This window comes from Pseudorca crassidens, chromosome X (assembly GCF_039906515.1).
Source record: "Pseudorca crassidens isolate mPseCra1 chromosome X, mPseCra1.hap1, whole genome shotgun sequence".
Taxonomy (NCBI): Eukaryota; Metazoa; Chordata; class Mammalia; order Artiodactyla; family Delphinidae; genus Pseudorca; species Pseudorca crassidens.
In genome coordinates, this window is record NC_090317.1 from 36,747,853 (window position 1) to 36,767,922 (window position 20,070).

The 20,070-nt window shown below is 42.3% G+C and overlaps 1 protein-coding gene and 1 long non-coding RNA gene across 5 annotated transcripts in view; one reads left to right on the plus strand and one right to left on the minus strand.

Annotated features, from left to right (window-relative positions):
• Positions 1–1,770: 1,770 nt before the first annotated feature.
• Positions 1,771–7,864, minus strand: LOC137216995 (uncharacterized). The gene is made up of 3 exons (XR_010939968.1): positions 6,720–7,864; positions 4,748–4,881; positions 1,771–2,469 (listed from the first exon to the last, which is right to left on the minus strand). It is a non-coding gene; the product is annotated as an uncharacterized lncRNA (long non-coding RNA).
• A 55-nt stretch (positions 7,865–7,919) lies between these two features.
• The window catches only part of CHRDL1 (chordin like 1), a 115,009-nt gene continuing 102,858 nt past the window's right edge, over positions 7,920–20,070 (plus strand). The window contains exons 1-2 of one of the 4 annotated variants that reach the window (XM_067723158.1): positions 7,920–8,127; positions 11,276–11,424. In XM_067723158.1, the coding sequence (XP_067579259.1) occupies positions 7,976–8,127; positions 11,276–11,424 (301 nt within the window). In that variant the 5' untranslated portion in view covers positions 7,920–7,975. The remainder of the gene's footprint in view (positions 8,128–11,275; positions 11,425–20,070) is intronic. The other 3 variants (XM_067723156.1, XM_067723159.1, XM_067723157.1) reach the window with 3 other exon arrangements.

Consider the following 20,070-nt stretch of genomic DNA (forward strand, 5'->3'; position numbering starts at 1 on the left):
GATACAGTAAGGCGTGGTGGGGACTGTAGCAATTGATGGGCACATATGCTATATAAAAGCAGCAGCCACTCCTCTGTTCCAGCCTATGTTACTAGGCAGCGATGTCAGCCCAGTGTTGCCAGCAATTCTAATTTTTCAAGAGGAACTGGAAATCAAGGTTTTTGTGTGAAATCTCCTAATAATAAACATTAAAGATTGTTTGGAACCAATTCAAATTTTGAAAAAAAATCCCTGTTCAGTCCAAGCAAAACATGTGTGCAGGCTCTTGTCTGCCTTTGGGTCAGCAGTTTGCCATCTTTGCTCTCTAGATCCTCTGTTTCCTGCTCTTATTCCCTGGGTTATAACGCTGATGCTGAGTTGTCAGCATCATTTCCTAATGAGAAACAAACTTTCTTTCCTTGAGAACTGAAAGATCAGGGAATTTGAATGTGAGAATATCCAGGTGGCTTCTCACGATTCTCCTCTGGCTTGTGTCTTGTTTTCTAGTCCATGTGCCATGAAGATGGAGAAGAGGATGTTAGGCCCAAATCTGCATCTAATATTTTATGATGTTCTCCCGGCACCAGGACCTTACCCGGTGCTGATGCACATGTGTGTGAAAACAGAGTGACTTCCATTTTGGCATCAGTCTCTCGACTGTTCTACTTAAAGGCGGGTTGGCACTCTACTCCCCAACGCCCCAACTTACTCCCTGCCTAGAAGAAAAGGGTGGAAAATTGGGCTAATTATTGGTTTTCTCTTCCTGCTTTTCTCTCCACTCTCTTCTAAAGACAGGGAAACTGAAGTTTGAGTAGCTAATAAAGGACTTTACCGAGTGTGGAAAAGCTCTCACATTTGGCCTAAGGAATGGGGGCAGGAAGGAAAAGTGAGGATGGAAAGAACTAACAGGCATCTACTATATGTCAGGCACTGAGCCAGACCCTCCCCATATATTAGGCCACTGAACCTCCATGGCAGCATTATCATCACCCTCCTTTTATATAGAAGGAAACAGACTCGGAAAAGTTATATGACTTGTTGGGACTCAAACTCAGGAATGCTTGATTCTAAAACCATGGTTAAGACAATGAGATAGGCACTTCTGTTGGTTCTGCTGAAGAATAATAGTGGATGCTCTGCTACCTAGCTTTGGAATAAAGGCAAATACTGTGGGAAGTTCATGGCAGTTCGAAAGAGCTGTGGGTACCTTGAGGTCCTATAGTAAGCTATCTAAGCAGATGCGATTTAAAGTGATTAAATGCTCTATAGCAATAGAGCTTCTAGGGAAGCAGTTTCTATTCCGCCATATTGCATTTTCTATGCACAGTATAGCACTTGGACATACTAGATCTCCAGTTTGTTTTTACAATGTCCCTAGTTAACAAAGTTTACATACCTTTGTGAGACTGCTTGAAAATGTAGTTAAGCTACGTGAAAGGGCTTCCCTGGTGGAGCAGTGGTTGAGAGTCCACCTGCCGATGCAGGGGACGCGGGTTCGTGCCCCGGTCCAGGAAGATCCCACATGCCGCGCAGTGGCTGGGCCCGTGCGTACCGCAAAAAACAAACAAACAAACAAAAAAAAAACTACGTGAAAAATCCTCAGTCAGAAGTGAATGTGTTTTATGCTCCGCCCATTTGACTCATTCACGGTTATTGCGAGCACGCTACAATTTTGAATCAAGGAATACACTTCCTTTCATCTTTTAGATATTTACTATAATCCTGCACAGTATGATGAGTTTACCTCAATTTTTAAAATAAGTATGTTCCCGAAATTTTCCATAAACCAAATTTTGCTTTTTCATTGGCCTTTATGATAAATCTGGAGATGTGCTCCTTTGGGAAGAGAATCACATAAAATGCTCCCACAAATATCTTAAAATCAGTTCAAAGGAAAATCATTTCCTTAAAATACTATTCAGATATAACACAAAGCACAAATAAAAAATATCTTGGGTTATTTTTGTTTGGTACAGTAACTGAAAGGCATAAATGGAAAGTGACAGACAGCTTAACTAAGAAGGAACATACTGAACCAAAAAATAATGGCTTCTATTAATTCTATTTCCAAGATTCTATAAGCTGCTCTGGTTACTTTTCTGGTTTTCATAAAGTATGAGGAAACAGAATTGTTTTTACTGGTGGTATCAGCAGTCAGGATTGGTCAGATTATGCTGCAAAAAGAAGCACCTCCAAATCTCACAAGTTTAATACACAAAGTTCCATTTATCACTCACTTCAGACTCCCAAAATAATTCTGATGGGGGCTTTGCTCATCTTAGTCACTCAGAAACTCAGGCTTCATTTCAATATATGCATTCATGATTCCTGTGGTAGTGGGCAGGGAACGGGGCAGGTTGTTATGCACTAGCTCCTGGTTTCCATCCTGAAGTAACGCATCGCTTTTCCTAAGATTTCAATGGCCAAAGCAAATCAGTTGGTCATGCTCAATCCCATAGCAGGAAGGGGGGGTAAAGTTCTACCATGAACCTGAAAGGAAGAAAGACGGAAATATTAGATGAACCGCACTAATGACAACCAATTCTGTGTTATAGCACTTTTTAGAAATGATCAACAGGAAGAAAATACAACAAAGACAAAAACTCAGTTAACAAACATGAATACATACACGTGATAAAGGGGCTCATATTAAATACACCTTAAGGGTCCTAAAAGGTCAACTTCTAAATATTGAATCAAATATTTGATTAATACAAACTTTAGGTTGGTCTGATTTTCTGTATAAAGAAATAAACATACACCATAATATACTCCTCATTAATCTTTATGTGTCCTGCTATTTTATTTGAAAGTTAATCAAATAACCAGAGTTTTCCAGGTTCAAACGGGATAAGAAGCATTTAAAAAGGCTAAAATATGTATTCTCAAAACATTGTTCAGCATTAATCATTCTGTAATGCCTCCATTTTCACATTCATTTCTGCCACTTTTGACAACATGGATGGACCTTGAGGGCATTATGCTAAGTGAAATAAGTCAGATAGAGAAAGACAAATACTGTATGATCTCACTTATATGTGGTATCTTTAAAAAAAAAAAAGCCAAACTTTGAAACAGAGAGTACAATGGTGGTTGCCAGGAACTGGGGGATGAGGGAAATGAGGAGATGCTGGTCAAAGGGTACAAACGTCCAGTTATAAGAAAAATAGGTCCTGGGGATCTAACGCACAGCATGGTGACTATAGTTAGCATATAGTTAAATATATAATATAATTGTATTATATATTTAAAAGTTTCTGAGAGAGTAGATCTTAAATATTCTCTCCACAGACAAAAAAAATGTAATTATGTGAGGTGATAGACGTGTTAACTAACATTATTGTGGTAATCATTTCACAATATATACATATATCAAATCATCATGTTGTACATCTTAAACTCACAATATTCTATGTCAATTAAATCACAATAAAGCTGGAAAAAAATAAAATGACTGTGTTCTGCAACACGCTGCGTACAAGATCAACACACAACAATCAATTGCATTAATATATACTAGCAGTGAACCCTGGAAACCAAAATTAAAAACACAATAACATTTGCAATTGCTCCAAAGAAAATGAAATACGTAGGTATGAATCTAACAAAACACATACAGAATCTATACGCTGAAAACTAGAAAGCATTGCTATATGAAATCAGAAAAGACCTACAGAAATGGAGAAACATATTGTGTTCATGGATTGGAAGACTCAACAGATTAGAGCTGTCAATTCTTCCTAAATCGATCTATAGGTTTAATGCAATTCCTATCCATATCTGAGAAGGGTGTATTGTAGACATAGAAGAGCTGATTCTAATATTTATACAGAAAGGTACGGGACCCAGAATAGCTAAAACGATCATGAAAAGGAAGAATAAAGTGGGGGGAACCACTCTACTTGATATTAATCCTACTAATGTCTATAATGATAAAAACTGGGTGCTGTTGTTGGAGGGATAGACACAGAGATCGATGAAACAAAAGAGAGAAACCAGAAACAGACCCATACAATACCCAACTGTTGTTTGACCGAGGTGTAAAAACAGTTCAATGAGGGAAGGATAGTTTTTTAAAAAATGATGCTGGAGCAATTGGACATCCAGAGGCAAAAAAGCGAACCTCGATCTAAATCTCACACCTTATATAAAAATTAACTCCAAATGGATCATAGGTTTAAATGTAAAACTTAAAACTATAGCACTATAAAATACAGGAAAAAAATTTGGATCTAGGGCTAGGCCAAGCATCCTTAGACTTAATGTCAAAACAGAATCCATAGGAGGAAAAACTGACAGATTGGACCTCATCAAAATTGAAAACTTTGTTCTATAAAAGCCTATGGGAAGAGGATGAAAAGACAAATTGCAATCTGGGGGAAAGTATTTGCAAACCATGTATGCAACAAAGGATTAGTACCTAAAATATATAAAAAAAACTCCTAAAATTCAACTGTAAGAAAACTATCCAATTAGAAGATGTCAAAATACATGAAGAGACATTTCACTGAAAAGGATATACAGATGTTAAATAAACACACGAAAAGATGGTAGCTATCATTAAGCATTAGGGAAATACAGTTTAAAACCACAATGATATATCGCTATACCCCTATCAGAATGGCTAAAATAAAAAATAATGACAACAAGAAATGCAGACAAGTATGTAGAGAAACTGGATGTCTCATTCATTCCTGGTGGGAATATAAATAGTACAGCCACTCTGAAAAGCATATGGCGGTCCTTACAAAACTAAACATGCACTTACCATATAATCCAGGAATGCCCCTCTAGGGCATTTATTCCAGAGAAATGAAAACTTAGGTTCATGCAAAATCAGTAGACAAATGTTCATAGCCCCTTTATTTGTAACTGCCGAAATCTGGAATCAATCCAGATGTCCTGCAATAGATGAATGGTTAAATAAGCTGTGATACAGTCATGCCATGGAATACTACTCAGCAGTAAAAGGAACAAACTCTTGATACTGGAACATCTTGAATGGATCTCCAGAGACTCATGCTGAGTGAAAAAAGCCAATTTCAAAAGGTTACCTATGTATGATTCCATGTAATATTATTATTATTTTTTTTTTCTGTACGCGGGCCTCTCACTGTTGTGGCCTCTCCCGTTGCGGAGCACAGGCTCCGGATGCGCAGACTCAGCGGCCATGGCTCACGGGCCCAGCTGCTCAGCGGCATGTGGGATCTTCCCAGACTGGGGCACGAACCCGCGTCCCCTGCATCGGCAGGCGGACTCTCAACCACTGCGCCACCAGGGAAGCCCCCATGTAACATTCTTAAATGACAAAATTATAGAGACGGAGAACAGTTTGGTGGTTGCCAGGGAGTAGGAAGAAGAGGAGAGAAGATGAGTAACAGAGCCCCTTGTGGTGTTGGCACTGTTTAGCATCTTGACTATGGTGATGATCACATCAACCTACACATGTGAAAAAATTTCACAGAGCTATACACACAGGCAGATGGGTGCATATAAAACTGGTGCAATTGGAGTAAGGTGGATGGATTGTATTGATGTCAATTTCCTGTTTGTAATATTGTACTATAGTTATGCATGATGTTACTACTGGGAGTGAAGGGTATTTGAGATCCCTCTGAATTATTTCTTACAGTTGCACATAAATCTATGATTATCTCAAAATAAAACATTTTTAAAGAATGAATATGAGATGATCTATGCTCTAATCTCCATTTAATAAGTAGAGAAAAATAAGGCATAGAGATAATCATCAGTTTAGCTTGAATAAGATCTGGTAGGAAGTTTAGGTTAGGACCCATGTTGGAGTTCCCAACTCAGAAATCAAGACTGGAACTAATACAAGGACCACCAGCATTTACACGAATGAAGAACCTTTTAGAGAATTCCAGCACCCCCCTTATACAGTTGCCAAGTGTACAAGAGATCCTGAGCAAAAACTGCCCAGTTGAAAAGAACCATTCGATCATAATAAATCATTTTAAGCTTTTAAGGTTTTGGGATGGTTTGTTATGCAGTAATCAGAGTACTACATCAAGCAAGGGGAGCCAGTGGTTGTAGCCAAATAGACGAGCTCTTAAATCTCAGTGAGTCTACTGATTTTAAATGCTAAGATCCATGTTTGTCCCGGGCTGTTCCCTGAAACCCATTTTCCTGAATACTCTCTCAGCATGTTGGAAGTGATGATGGGGGTTGGGGGATGTAGATACAAAGGAAATTGAACAACCAGTCCTTGGCCTTGAAGAACTCAGTGCAGTGAGACAAAACATCAGTGCCTTAAATGGCTTGAGAACAGTTATAAGGCAACAAATCAGCAAGTTCAAACTAATATAGGACAGCACAGATTGAATGCATGTGGCAATGTAAATGTATGGCTACCCAAGCAGCAGGATAGAGCTAGACATTTTGGGCCCTGAAGGCAACGTTTCAGAAAGGGCCCCCCTTTCTTTGTTAACAGTGAAATAATCATCTCCAGCAATTCAGGGGCTAGTTGGGTGATATTAACACTTGTGAAGGAAGAAAAAGGAAGTAACTTCCAGGGACAATTATTCTTGTTTTAAATTTCCTTTGTTCTCTCTTCCTGATATATGAGTTTTTTTGGCAAGCTACAGTTTCCCTGAGCATCAGTTTCCTCATCTATAGACTGGAGATAACAGCCAGAGAGTAGTGGATTGAAAGTCAGGAAATCTGAACTGGAATCTCAAATCTATCATTTACTAGCTGTGTGACCTTGGATACATCACCTCTCCGGCCACCTCCTCCATCAATTTTTTCTTCTGTGACAGGAAAAGGTTGAGCTGAATGGTCCAGAGGGTCCCCACGAACTCTAACACTTGAGGCCACACAGAGATCATTCAGTTTGTTGTGAGAGTTTAAAAAGTAATGAAGATGTATATGAAAGTGCTCTGTAAGCCATAACGTGGCATGTAGATGTTAGGACTATCCATATTATGCAGTTCCACGTCGAAAAAAGCCCTGCAGCTCTCTCTAAATTTAGGGGCTTAAATATAAATGGGTACTGTCTCTCGAGGCAACGCTTTCAGGCCCTTAGAGGATTCTGGTAATTCTTTGTAACTATACTTCATCGAATAAACACAAATTTGGACTAGTCTGTCCCAGGTTCACCAAGGCATCAGCAGCGCTATTGTGATTTCAAGGATGGGTTCTTGACCCAACTCAAAATCCTAAGGACTCTTAGAACAGTGATGGCTGTGGTGAGCCACTCTTAAGTTTTCTTCAAGACACCTAACTGTTAGCGGAGGCCCTTTCCGTGGGGCTTAGGAGCCCTCTGTGGGCGAAAGCAGGTTTCTAAGTCGTCTCCTGTCCCTCCACACACACACACACCTCCATCCTGCCTTTAAGGGCACCAACGCTTGGTCACTTCATTAGCCGCGACGTGGGTTTGGGAGATGCCCGGAAATGATAAGCAGCCTGCTAGGGCATAATTTTCGAGGCCAACTCATCCTGCGTCCCGCGCACCGGCTCAGGACCAGGCCAGGTGCCCGCAGAGAGGCCGTCGTGCGGGAGGAGAGGGGGTCGCGGGCTTCCAGCGGGAAAGTCAGAGGGTAGCCGGGGTCTTCAGGCCGCGCGCGAGCGGCGGGGAGCTCCTAGGTGCATCCAGCGCAGAGCGGGTGGAAGGGCGGGAGGAGATGTGCGGTCCCTTTAAGACCCCAACGCTCGCTTAGCCAGAGGAGGGGGGTGCCGTGTGGGCGCTGCGTGATGGGAAAGTCGCCGGCTGAGCCTCACACTTTCTCCCGATTTCTTAACTTTCGGGTCGGGGGAGCGGGGAGAGAGCGGCGGTGCCGGGGCGGAGAAAGGGTGCGGGCTTGCAGCGGCTGCTTGCTCGCGGAATTCCCGCCCGCGCCGAGCGGCCGGCCTCTCGGGCCAAGTGGGGAGCGGGCGGCGGGCGGGCAGGTGGCCCCGGGCCGCCGCGCCCGCGCCTTGTCTCTGCCCCCGGGAGCCGAGCGAGCCGCTGCTCCCTCGTGGTGTGAGGGCGGTGATGTTTTTCCTCCCACCCACTTTTGAGTCCCCCCTCCCCCCTCGCGCGCACTCCAGCTCTCGCCACAACCTGCGAGTCCTCGTCCTCGGAGGAGCGCCCCGGGGAGCTCGGAGCGCTTGCACGCGTGGAAGACGGAGGAGGCCGGTGGCCAGGTAAGTGAGCGGTGTCCGGCGCCCGTTTCCCCTCCCTTCCTTTCCAGCCTTTGCACAGGTGGGCCGTCTTCCCCCAGGGCGCCCAGAACTTCCCCGACCTGCCACCCTAACCCGCTCTCCGCCACAGCTGCCCGCGGCCCGGCTGGAGGTGGAGCCCCGGGCGCCAGACCAAGGCAGGTCGGAGGCCCCCCGGATTCGAACTCACCACTCGCCACTCTCGCTCGGCCTGCGTAGTTCCAGGCTCTGGAGCTGCGGGGAGGCCACTTGGGTAGCTACCTAACGGGTTTCTACGGTCCCCTTAGTGATCGCATGTGTCCCGAGCCTTTTGCTGGCTTGCTGAGGTGCCCTGGACCCGTAGGTAGTTCATACGTGCTCAAGTTAACCAAACAGGGCGGACTGGTCGAGAGGCTCCTCTATGCTCCCTCTGGACATCTGCCTCATTTTCCGGCCCGGACCACTGGCGTCTGGGTTGGAGACGCTAGGCTCGGGGAGCAACGCAGTGTTGCCAGAACGTAGGGCCTGGAAAGCCTGGCTTCTGGTGCCTGCCGGCCCTGCCACTAACTTTCTGAGAATGGGCAATTGAGTTCTCTGGGCTCCAGGATGCCCATTTTGAAGGTGGGGTTGTTGTGGGGAATAAAATGAAATGATAGATAGCAAAGGTGTTTTACAAGCCAAATGACGGGGCATTGTTCTTCAGTCATAGCAGCGATGAAGGCATCTCGACTCAGACCAGAGACACCCTGGCCTGAAGCTGCCATTTTTCAGTGACAACCTACCACCAGTGAACCGAGCTTTTCTTGTTGGGTGGTAGACCGGGGAGAGGATTTTAGCTGATGGACACGGGCCTGAGAATCCAGTGTCTTCTTATTGTTTGTTGGAAAGAGGATTGCTACCCTGGAGGCTGCCCCACAGATGATAGTGAATGTGAGATTGCAAGGGCATTGAAGCCTCTAGGCAGGATTAAAGAAACACTGTGGGTCCTGAAGAGCTGGCCCATGTGCTCATCCCTTAGCCTTCCTTTGGGAACGTCTCTGATTCTGTTCTACCCAGGAGACCTCTTCTGTGAACCGACAGACCCCTGACACTTGATGGTCCAGATTGCCTTGCAGTCCCAGCCTTGGTCCCTTTGCTTGACGCAAATGAACTTTGTGAGGCACCTTAATGGATACATTCCTTTAGGTTCTGACCTGTTTCTTGTTCTCTTGTAAAGCGCACTCACCTTCTCCCACTCTGCAGTGTTAGTCCCAGAATTTTGTTTTCTTTGTTGTTTTCTTGTTGGGGCCTGGATGCCCCCAAAATATGTCAATGGCTACATTTCTAAGTAACCTGTAAAAGAGCCAGTGCAAGTTCAACGGCACAACGGCCTGTGTGAAGCAGACAGAGAGTTAATACCGAAATAACTCCAGTTAACTGGGTCAAAGTGTAATTTGAAAAATTAAGGACATTTTGGCTCTTTGCAAGTGTAAGAGTCGGCATGCTTGCTCAGCAATGCTTGCTGGTGTTTATTGCTGCAGCCCTAACAAATGTCTTGAACGGCCCCCCTCCCCCAAAAGAAAAAGTTAAAGCGATAAAGAGAAATTGAACGGAGACCTGGGGAGGGAACTCTTCCAGGTTTATAGCTCTGCACAGAATACAAAGGCAGGACTTCAGGATCTTGTAAATCAAAAGTGATTATTTATAAAGAGATTCGTTTTCTGATGTTCTACATCCCAGCCGGGGAGGCCACACAGATGACAGGAACGCCAAAAGAGATTAATTGCTCTCTAGTCACCAACTTTTCTCTTTGCTCATACCATTAGTTGAGACCCAAGAAAAGCAAAAAAATTCTAAGAGCCGTTTTCTTGCCAGCTTGAATTATGAGGCAATGCTACTGTTCACCGAATCACCCAACCATTGTATAAGAAAAACAACCCGGTTGGTTCTTGCATGGGGAGACCCGAAAACCGTGGTTTCAGAAATCCCCCCCGAGACCCATACGTGATTGTGATAAATTGGATTTCAGCGGTTAAAAAAAAATCTTTCTCATTTGGAGGCTTGGGGGATAAGCTTATTAAAGTAGGCTCAGGAAGAAACCTCACTGGGATGAGTAGCTGTGTTAAAGCGTTCGTGGAAATGAGTTGCTTCAATGGAACCTGGTAACTCTCAGAGGACAGAGGTAGACATTCCAGTGATTGAAGCTGGACCAAAAGCTCACAGAGGGGACCAAGACATGAGAACCCAGGTCTTTGGAAGGCTAGGAACATGTCCCAGGAGAATTTATCCTTGTTTAAGGAGCAGGGAGGACGTAGAGAGGCAGACCAGTTCTGCAAAGCCTGGCTGATAGCATAACATTCTCTATGGACAGTTTTTCTTTGGTTACTTACATACTTGTAATTTGAAACAATGGATTTTAAATTACCTGGCCAACTTCATAGCGTTTAAAGTAAGAGCTGTGGCATCCACATCACGGCCCAAAGACAATTCAGCTCTCCAGAATGATCATCTTGCATTCCATCCAGCTCTCTATACTCAATATTTAGGTTGGACCCTCTGAAAAGATCGTTGAGCTCAGTTCCCATCCAATGTTAACCCCAGATTGAAATGTGGTGTTTCTCGAATTATTTAAATATTTTCAAATCACCCATTGGAAGAGTTTTTCCTTATAGATCTCATAGGAGACACAGGAGAAACATTGATCAGTCGTGCCTCATCCCTGAAGGATTAATAATAACGGTAGTCTTGAAGCTAAGATCAGTTAACTTTCATTTCAGAAATTGTTTGGGTCACTGCCTATTATTTTTGTTTGCCAAAATGGCCATTTTGCAAACCCCAGTTTCCCTTTTCTCCCAAAGAAAATCTCTTGAGAAATCAACTTTAATTCCCTTAGAAATGAGGATTTCAAAATTTATTTTTACTTTCCTATGACTTGCCTGCAAGGATTTAGCCTCAGCGTTGGATAGGAATGTATGTTCATCTGCTTGAATTTCTCCCCGCAGTCTTTGCAAGACAGGAGAGGCAAGTTCTCTTTTCTTAGCAGAAAAACAATGCTTGCACTTATGTAAATTCTCCAGCACTTTTCCCCCAGCAAGTTAGGAGCCTAAGCATCAGAGATCTCCATCAGTTCCAGAGGATCTGTTCTAAGTCTTCTTTTCTGCTTTCTTCCCAACAGCTTGAGTACCCAGGGCCCTGAAAGTTTCAAGTTGCCTTTTGCAGTGGCCAGAATGAGAAAAAAGTGGAAGATGGGAGGCATGAGATACATCTTCTCCTTGTTGCTGTTCTTTCTTTTCCTAGAAGGAAGCAAAGCAGAGCAAGTAAAACGTAAGTGTCTTGAGTTTAAAAAACAAGATACTTTCTTGTAATTTCTTTGAAAATGTGATTATAATCTGAAGAGATTGTGATTTAGCCCAAATGTGAACATGCCATTATTCTAAGAGAAGAAAGTGAATGTTACTGGTTTATGCGTGAGTTGGTAGAAGAATGAGAGCTTTGACTCGGGCTAACTAAATTTGGGGCTGTTTTTCTGATTATCATATAGTTTTCATCTCATAGGACACATGACACATTAGCCTATTTTCCTTTTCCTGTTCTAAACTGTACAAATCTCATTCCATTTTACGTAATTCTTGAACTATCTGACAGATGAGCTGGATTTTTTCCCAAATTTCAGACTCTTCAGCAAAGGTTTTCAGTTTATGAAAAAGAATAACACCGAAAAGAAAAAGAAAAAAAAAAGAAAAATGTAAAGCAGGCTCTGCCTCTTCCCTTCTGCTGAAAAACGAAGAAGGAAAAAACCTTCACATGAACTGGGTTGAGATGAAAAATCCTTTGAGGAAATTGAGATTCCAGGGACCGTGAGCAAATTGGATGCCATTTATTGAAAGGAACGTCCCCGCAAAGCCAGGGAATATTTCTAGAAAGTCAGCGATCCGTGTGATGGGCTGACACATTGGAGAAAGCAGAGTGGCAGGAAAGGGGAGTAATTAACCCTCTTCACAGCCACATTTGGGAGATTTATGAGTAACCGTTGACACCGCTGCTCTTGTTAGGAACTTTCTGCTTGCCTTTGCCCAGTGTGAGCCTCACCTTCTTTGGGCCACTTGCAGCCACCTCTGAGGTGGACCCTGGCCCTAAATTTGAAGGAAAAGCCATCGCTCTAGTTCCCCTTTTTGGCTGCATCAAAAGAAGCACAAAGTGGAACTGGTCCAAGAGGGGCATTCTCTGCTCCACTGAGCTTATTCATGAGAAGGAACTGTGCAAATATGCTTGGTAGGAGCTGAAACAGCATCTGAAGCCCATCACTTAAACATTTATCTCCTTTATCAGCATAAGTTAAATATATCAGGCATGAGGCTTGCTGACAGGGAGAACAATGCCAAACCTGTTCCATTGTTACCTGTGTTTCTGCCCCACTACGATTTTCATAGTAAAGTGAGTCTCCTTCCTGGGAGCGATAGTGCTTTTGATTAGGCTTTTAAACATGAGTAATCCGTGGTGATATCTAGTATGATCGAGGCACAGCAGGAAGTTTAGCAGGACACGGTATCATTAAGGAAGCTTGGATCAGCCTCTTCTCTCGCAGTCCTCAACGGACCTCCTTCTCCTTCTACTTGAATGTGTAATCGACCTCAGAACCCTCCTCTTCCAGAAGTCCTCCTTGATTTAAGTGGATATGATAGAAAAGTTGTCCATCCATTCTCAGCTAAACTCGCAAGCAGCTGGGCTTAAAAATCCTTCCTCTCTTAGGAAGAAACTTCCCTTATGGACTTACTGGCAGCATGGGGAAGCTTGCAACTGTTTGTTAGAAGACCATCTCTTCTGGGAAGCCTTCCACATTCGTGAAGAATTGAGGAATATTGTCCATGCAACTTAGAGCTTGACTGACAAACCAAAGAAAAATATGATTGAAAAACGATTGACAGACCCCCAAAACTATCACTCTCTGACATTTCCTACTGCTTATGAATCTGTCCCAAGCCCCTTTGATATTCAGTTGGTGTCAAAATGATTATGTAACAGATGGCCTAGGGGACCAGTTCTGGTCTAGTGTTTCAGGCTTATAGTCAGATAATGAGGCTAAGGTCATGGTCATTCCCTGAATGAGCCACTCAGCATCATTCTTTGTGGCCACACCCAAGCTAACTGTCTCGAAGACATGTGCAAATTTACCTCCACTAAAAGGAAACTCTCAAAGCATATGCCCTAGGTATGTTGCCTCGATACACACACACACACACAGACACACAGACGCACACACACACACTACATGTGCAGAGATTTATATTACAGCTCTAAGAGAAGTTAGAAGCAGTGGGGAATGGTTACTTAAATTATCCATGTAATGTACTATTATGCTACCATTCAAACACTGCTTATTGAAAATGCTTATATTAACTTATTTTAAAATTTCTTAAATTATAAAATTAATAATATTCATTGTACAAAATGATATGAAAGTATCTGAACTTCATAAAGAACCTGTATCTCTCAACACCCATCCCACTCCCCAGGGATGACCGTTACTAATAGTTTGCTGTGTGTTCTTCCAAACTCTTTTCTCTGTGTGTTATAAAAACATATATACATGTCTGTAGGGTTTTTTCTTTTACAAAAATTGGATATTATATATATATTTTTCTGTAACCTGCTTTTATTCAGCAGTGTGTCCAGGACATCTTTCCATGTTAGAACATTGCAGTTTAACAGTACCATATTCTTTCTAATGTCTACATAGTTCCCAATTATATGAGTGTGCCGTGGTTTGCTTAACCAGTCCCTATTTGTAGATATTTAGGTTGTATCCAGTTTTTGCTGTTACTATAAGTAAGGCATTAATGGATGTCTTAAGGCACTTAGGCAAGTATTTGTGAGTAACTGTTAGGTCAAAGTGTATGTTCAGTTTTAATCTTGGTAAGAACTGTCAAATTTCCTTCAAAAAATGTATCAATTTATGCTTCCACCATCTTTGTATGCATGTCCATTTCTAATTCCTTCACTGAAAGTATTATTAATCTTTGTATTTTAGGGCCAGTTTAATAGGGGAAATAATATCTCAGTTTTGTTGTGATACTTTCCTATTACTGGAGTATCTTTTCAATTATTTTTAAGTCAATTGTATTTCTTCACTGAATTGGCTTTCATTTGGGTGCGTGTCTTACTGATTTGCAAAAGCTTATTTATTAACGTAACATCAAATGTTTTTATTAACTTTTGTATTTCACATATTATTTTCCCAGTCTACCATTTGATTTAAACTTTGTATAAGTTGTATTTTCCCATACAGAAGTTTTAAATTTTCTTGTAGTCAGATCTGTCATTCATTTCCTTTATGGCTGCCCTGTGCGGCATGCGGGATCTTAGTTCCCTGACCAGGGATTGAACCCGTGCCCCCTGCGGTGGAAGCGAGGAGTCCTAACCACTGGACCATGAGGGAATTCCCTCCTACTCCATATTCTTGTATTTTCTTCTACTGCTTCCATAATTTGGGGTTTTACCCATAATTCTCTGTTCTATCTGAAATTTATATTCATGCATGGTGTGCAATAGGGAACTAACTTTTTTTTTAAAAAAACGTTGAGCCTTCTTTTAATTAATTAATTTTTTTATTTTTGGCTGTGTTGGGTCTTCGTTTCTGTGCGAGGGCTTTCTCTAGTTGTGGCAAGCGGGGGCCACTCTTCATCGCGGTGCGCGGGCCTCTCACTGTTGCAGCCTCCGTCGTTGCGGAGCACAGGCTCCAGACGCCCAGGCTCAGTAGTTGTGGCTCATGGGCCTAGTTGCTCCACGGCATGGGGGATCTTCCCAGACCAGGGCTCGAACCCGTGTCCCCTGCATTAGCAGGCAGATTCTCAACCACTGCGCCACCAGGGAAGCCCCGGGAACTAACTTTTTATCTCTGGGTGGTAGGTGCACGACTGTTACTTTTGTTCATTTTTGTACTTCTCTTTATTACAAAGTTTCCACAATTGGCAAATACTACTTTTACAACAGGTAAAAGTCCTTTAAAGTAAAAGGACATCTTGTTTCCCATATTTCTACCGTCGAGTTCTAGAGAAGGGTATAGGTATGGGGGTGGAAGGAGTAAAAAGAGGGTTTTTTTTTTAATTAAAAAAAAAAACTAGAAAAACTTCAGGAAACATGTAAGTGTAAAGTTAATAAAGCTTCCCGTCTCTCTTTGTTCCCTGATACCATTTTACCCAAGGAAGCCAAGGTTTTTGATTTTTCACAGGCTGGTTCGAGTGTAAGTTTCTAGGTCAAGGCAGATGCTCTGTAGCCTGTTCGCTCTCCTGTTTTAGGCATCAGGGTGGAATGAGAGGGGACGCTGTTATGGTCAAAGATGCTCACTCAATTGGTGTAGAGTCTGAGGAGGTCTGCAGAAAATGCTTCAATTGCAGAAAGCTGTTTGCACAAGGAAAAGTAGAAGTGGGTGCTACCACTTACTAGTGGCTAATTAGCCAGAATTCCCTTGCTCTCACAGGAGGGAAGATAGGTTCAGGAACCCAGGAAGTACTGAAAGTGCATCACAGTGGATTAATGAGCCATTTATGGCTTATATAAAAGTTTGTTACTGTCCAGAAGCAGCAAGGTTTGAGGTCTTTAGCCGGGATAAGGTCTTTGTGTAACTCCATTATGCTCTGTTGTTAAAGTTGTAGTCAAAAGAGGCCAGGAAGCTCTTTTGATGTTCAAAGAAGCATAACATTCAGTGCTTAATATTCATGCAAATATAGGACAAACAGGCTGAAGGGTTTGCCTCTTTTGGCAATTCTGACTTAGGTAATGAACTATTGATCAAAGTGAGGTGGAAGAATTGAGTTGTTAAGAATATTCAATTATGTATTTCAAATGGACCAGCCTGTGCTGGGGAGAGAAATTGTTCGTGTATTTCATGGCGTCCATTCCTGCTTTATAAGGTGAGTTAGCTGGGTCTTCCAAGGGACTAGATTCTCATTCATTTTTCTCCTCAGGAGAAAAGCTTCCAACGTTTGTATTTGCTTGAAAATGGGCCTCTGAACTTCCCAGGAAGGGCGAGTCCCCAGAAGAGTGAAGGGAAGGAAGAGGATACTTAGAAAATTTGAGACATGGGAATTATGGCCTTATGGAACCTACCCAGCCTCTTTATTGTGAAAGCCAACCAGAAAGGCTTGAGTTTTCCACCTCTAGATTCTCACTTGGACGTGATTCGAGGTGATTTTTTGACAAGAGAAAGAAGCTAGCAGAAGAGTAGACCCGTTGACATCTTAGGGGTTTAAATAGATGGAAGTAGAATAAATGAAGAATACCTTAAAATTAGATAGCTTAATGCTTTTCAAAGTATGTTCATAATTATTTTTTATACTGGGGGGGAACCAGTGGGGTTGTGTATGGAAGCTCTGGAGTCCACGTAGATACAAACCCCAGCTCCATGACTTTCTTACTTACCTTGGGAACGTTGCTTAATCTTTCCAGCTTTAGCGGTCTTATCAGTACAGTTGGGGAAATAATAGCGTAGTGACCATCAACATGGTCATTTGAAGAACTGATGAGACTGTTCACATGGAGTGCTTTGTGACAGTGGCTGGCACACAGTCTTTAATAAGTGGTAGCGATTCAAGTAACTCTCTTGCAAGCCAAATGATATTCTCCCCTTAATCTTCAGATGAGAAACTTGAAACCCAGTGAGGTCAGGTGACTTTGTACAAGGCCAGACAGTAAGTCCAAGGCAGTGCCAGAGTGAAAACCCAGGTCTCCAAATTCAGTGTTCTGTTCACTACACCAGTTCTCTGAGGAAGCCAGTGCATTCTCTTGAAGAGAAGCCCAGTCCTTTGCACATGGCAGCCACTTAACACATGAGATGATCCGAGTAAGTGAGTAAAGAACTTTGTAACCAGAATTCCTAAGAGAGGCAGTATACTATTTGGGAGTTAAAAGGCAGAGACTAGAACTAAAGTTATTCTGGAACCTAAATAAGCTAAGCCAAAGGAAATTTGTGAGGAAGGTTAAAAATATGTGCCTTTATGTCCACGTTTCTTAGATTTCCCTGACTTCTCAGTAGGATTGGAATGTCCTCATAGTCTAATGGCGAGTGGACTGTGCTTTAGGTCAGCGGACCTGGTTTCTGGTCAGTTCTGTTGCTTGCTGTGTGGTATTGGTTGAGTCATTCATGCTCTCTCTGAACTAAAGATTCTCTACTCTCTAACTGAGAGGAATTCTTGCTTTCTGGACAGCAAACTAAAGGATGCCAGAATAGGGGTTGGGGAGGTGGGACAAGGGAAACCAAGGCTCTGGTTTTAGATACTTGGAGCGTACCCGGACTTTTATCATTGACACAAGATTGTTGCAAAGAGTATTTTATTCATTTAAGGTTTTATAGCCTGCCTACTTCTAAAAACAATTAGATACAGGTTATACATGAAACCATAGTTGCAAGATGACTTTCTAAAAGATGAAAAAAAATGGAGGCAATCTGAGGAAAGTAGAAAGGGTAGATGTTCTTAACACCTGCTTTGGTACATTTTTCACATTCTAAATTGGCTTATGATTCCTGAAAAGATAAAAAGAGAAAGTTTCCATTGGTGGGCAAGAGAAAATTATAGTTTCATCTATAGAGATTTATTTCCCACCTCCCACTTACTCAAACAGTATTAATGATGGGATGTTTGCAAGAAGCACATTCTGGGTGGTACAAAGACACCAACTGTAACCTTAATTTCATAGAAGAGAGAAGAATTGTGTTCGGCATTTCTTTATTAACCCTCTGTAAAGGAAGAGGGCAAGTATTAAATTTTAACTCAGTAAAAGTCTTTCTGTAAGTGCTAAGAAAAAGTGGCCCAGATATTTTAACTTTGGATGATATAAGTTAATTGAAGGCTAGAACATATAAATGTTATACAAATAGTTGTTTAATATGTCTACTAGATTGGATTGTCAATTATCAGATGCCCTAAGCAAAGTTTATATTAACGTTATTTTTTCTATTTAAAAACAGATGCTCAGGGCTTCCCTGGTGGCGCAGTGGTTGAGAGTCCGCCTGCCGATGCAGGGGACACGGGTTCGTGCCCCGGTCCGGGAAGATCCCACATGCCGCGGAGCGGCTGGGCCCGTGAGCCATGGCCGCTGAGCCTGCGCGTCCGGAGCCTGTGCTCCGCAACAGGAGAGAGGCCACAACAGTGAGAGGCCCGCGTACCGCAAAAAAACCCAAACCAGAACAAAACAAAACAAAAAACAGATGCTCATTTTTAAAACAAAATACACCTGAGGCAACTCTTTATTTATTTTTGGCTGTTGGGTCTTTGTTGCTGCACGTGGGCTTTCTCTGGTTGTGGTGAGCAGGGGCTACTCTTCCTTGCGGGGCGTGGGCTTCTCATTGCAGTGGCTTCTCTTGTTGCAGAGCGTGGGCTCTAGGCGCGTGGGCTTCAGTAGCTGTGGTGCCTGGCCTTCAGTAGCTTTGGCTCGTGGGCTCTCGAGCGCAGGCTCAGTAGTTGTGGTGCACGGACTTAGCTGCTTCATGGCATGTGCGATCTTCCCGGACCAGGGCTCAAACCCGTGTTCCCTGCATTGGCAGGCGGATTCTTAACCATTGCGCCACCAGGGAAGGCCCATATACTCATTTTTTAACATTCAGAAGTACATAAAAGTATTAGGAAAACAAAAGTCATTGGTAATCTCAACATTTACGTTAATCATGGTTAATTGGCATATAGGCTTCTAGTGTTTTTTTCTACACTCAGCTGTACATACATATTGTTTTATAAAAATGAAGCACTGTCTTGTAGTGAATTTGGTTTACTATGCCAATTAACGACTGATTCTCTCAAATGCACCTGTAGTGGAGATATAACTCATGTTGTCTAAAGCGAAAGCTGAATATTTTAGATGCCAGTTGCAGAACATGCAAAGTTGATCCTGTTGTGAAAAGTTCAAGAGCACAACTTGAATTCTTGACCAAGCGGAAAGTAAACCCCTTTTAGCAGAGACTTGTGCAGCTGAGGTGCTGATAGAAAAAACAATTTGTTTTCTTCGAAGAAGAGCTTTGATTTTTGCCCAAAGTCCTATGCCAGATGACAAGTAAGAGAGGATTTTGGCCAGAAAAATTATTCAGATCAGGTTTCACCAGCTGAACAGCCTTTCTGTAAAAGGATCTCCTATGGCCTCATAGTAAAGACTAATGAGAATACCATCAAGTCCCAGTTATCCATGTTAATGGGAGATAGAAGGGCACAATGAATTGAAATTTCATGGAAAATCTCCATTTCTCAACTTAGCCAATAATGTCGCCTTGTTCAACTGTTAAACCTCTTTGAAATATGGACCCTTTTCTTCTCGTTGAGTCTGCCCACCTGCTAATAGAAAAGCTAGTAGAAAAGGCAGGTAGTGGGAAGGCCGTGGTGTGCATAGGCCACTCAATATATATATTAAGTTGAATTGATTTTGGACGAATGATCCAACAAATAGGAATAAGGTAATTAACCCCCAGATAAAGAGGAATAAGCTGTATACTCAAAGTGAAGAACTTGGCTTTTTCCTGGCTTTCCTTTTTCATTGGCTTCCACAGCCTGGAAATGAAGTCTTAAAGCCCTGAGGAAATCTGACTGAGACTTCAATTCTAGAAACCCAATTTCTAGAGAGATAGGACCCTTTTTTTCTGTAGCAACTGCTACATCCTGCCCTTCCTCCATTCTGCTTCAAGTTTGATGAATGGCAGAAGGAAAGTACTTGGGCTTTTAATGTTTCCTTCACTATTATAGTAGTCATTTTTTAAAAAAATAAATTCTTAAGGAATTTGTTTACTTGATTTGTCCTCTCATATAATGAACAGCAAAGATCCATCTCTCCCTTTCTACTGACTGTATGTGTTATAATAAAATAAATATTATTGTTATACTTACATGATGATGTGTCTACGGTAATAGCTCTTATCGAAAACAGCTCGTGGGAATATTTTCTTGCCTTTAGACTGGTGATGAAGTTATTGACCTTTTGACCTAGTCCTGG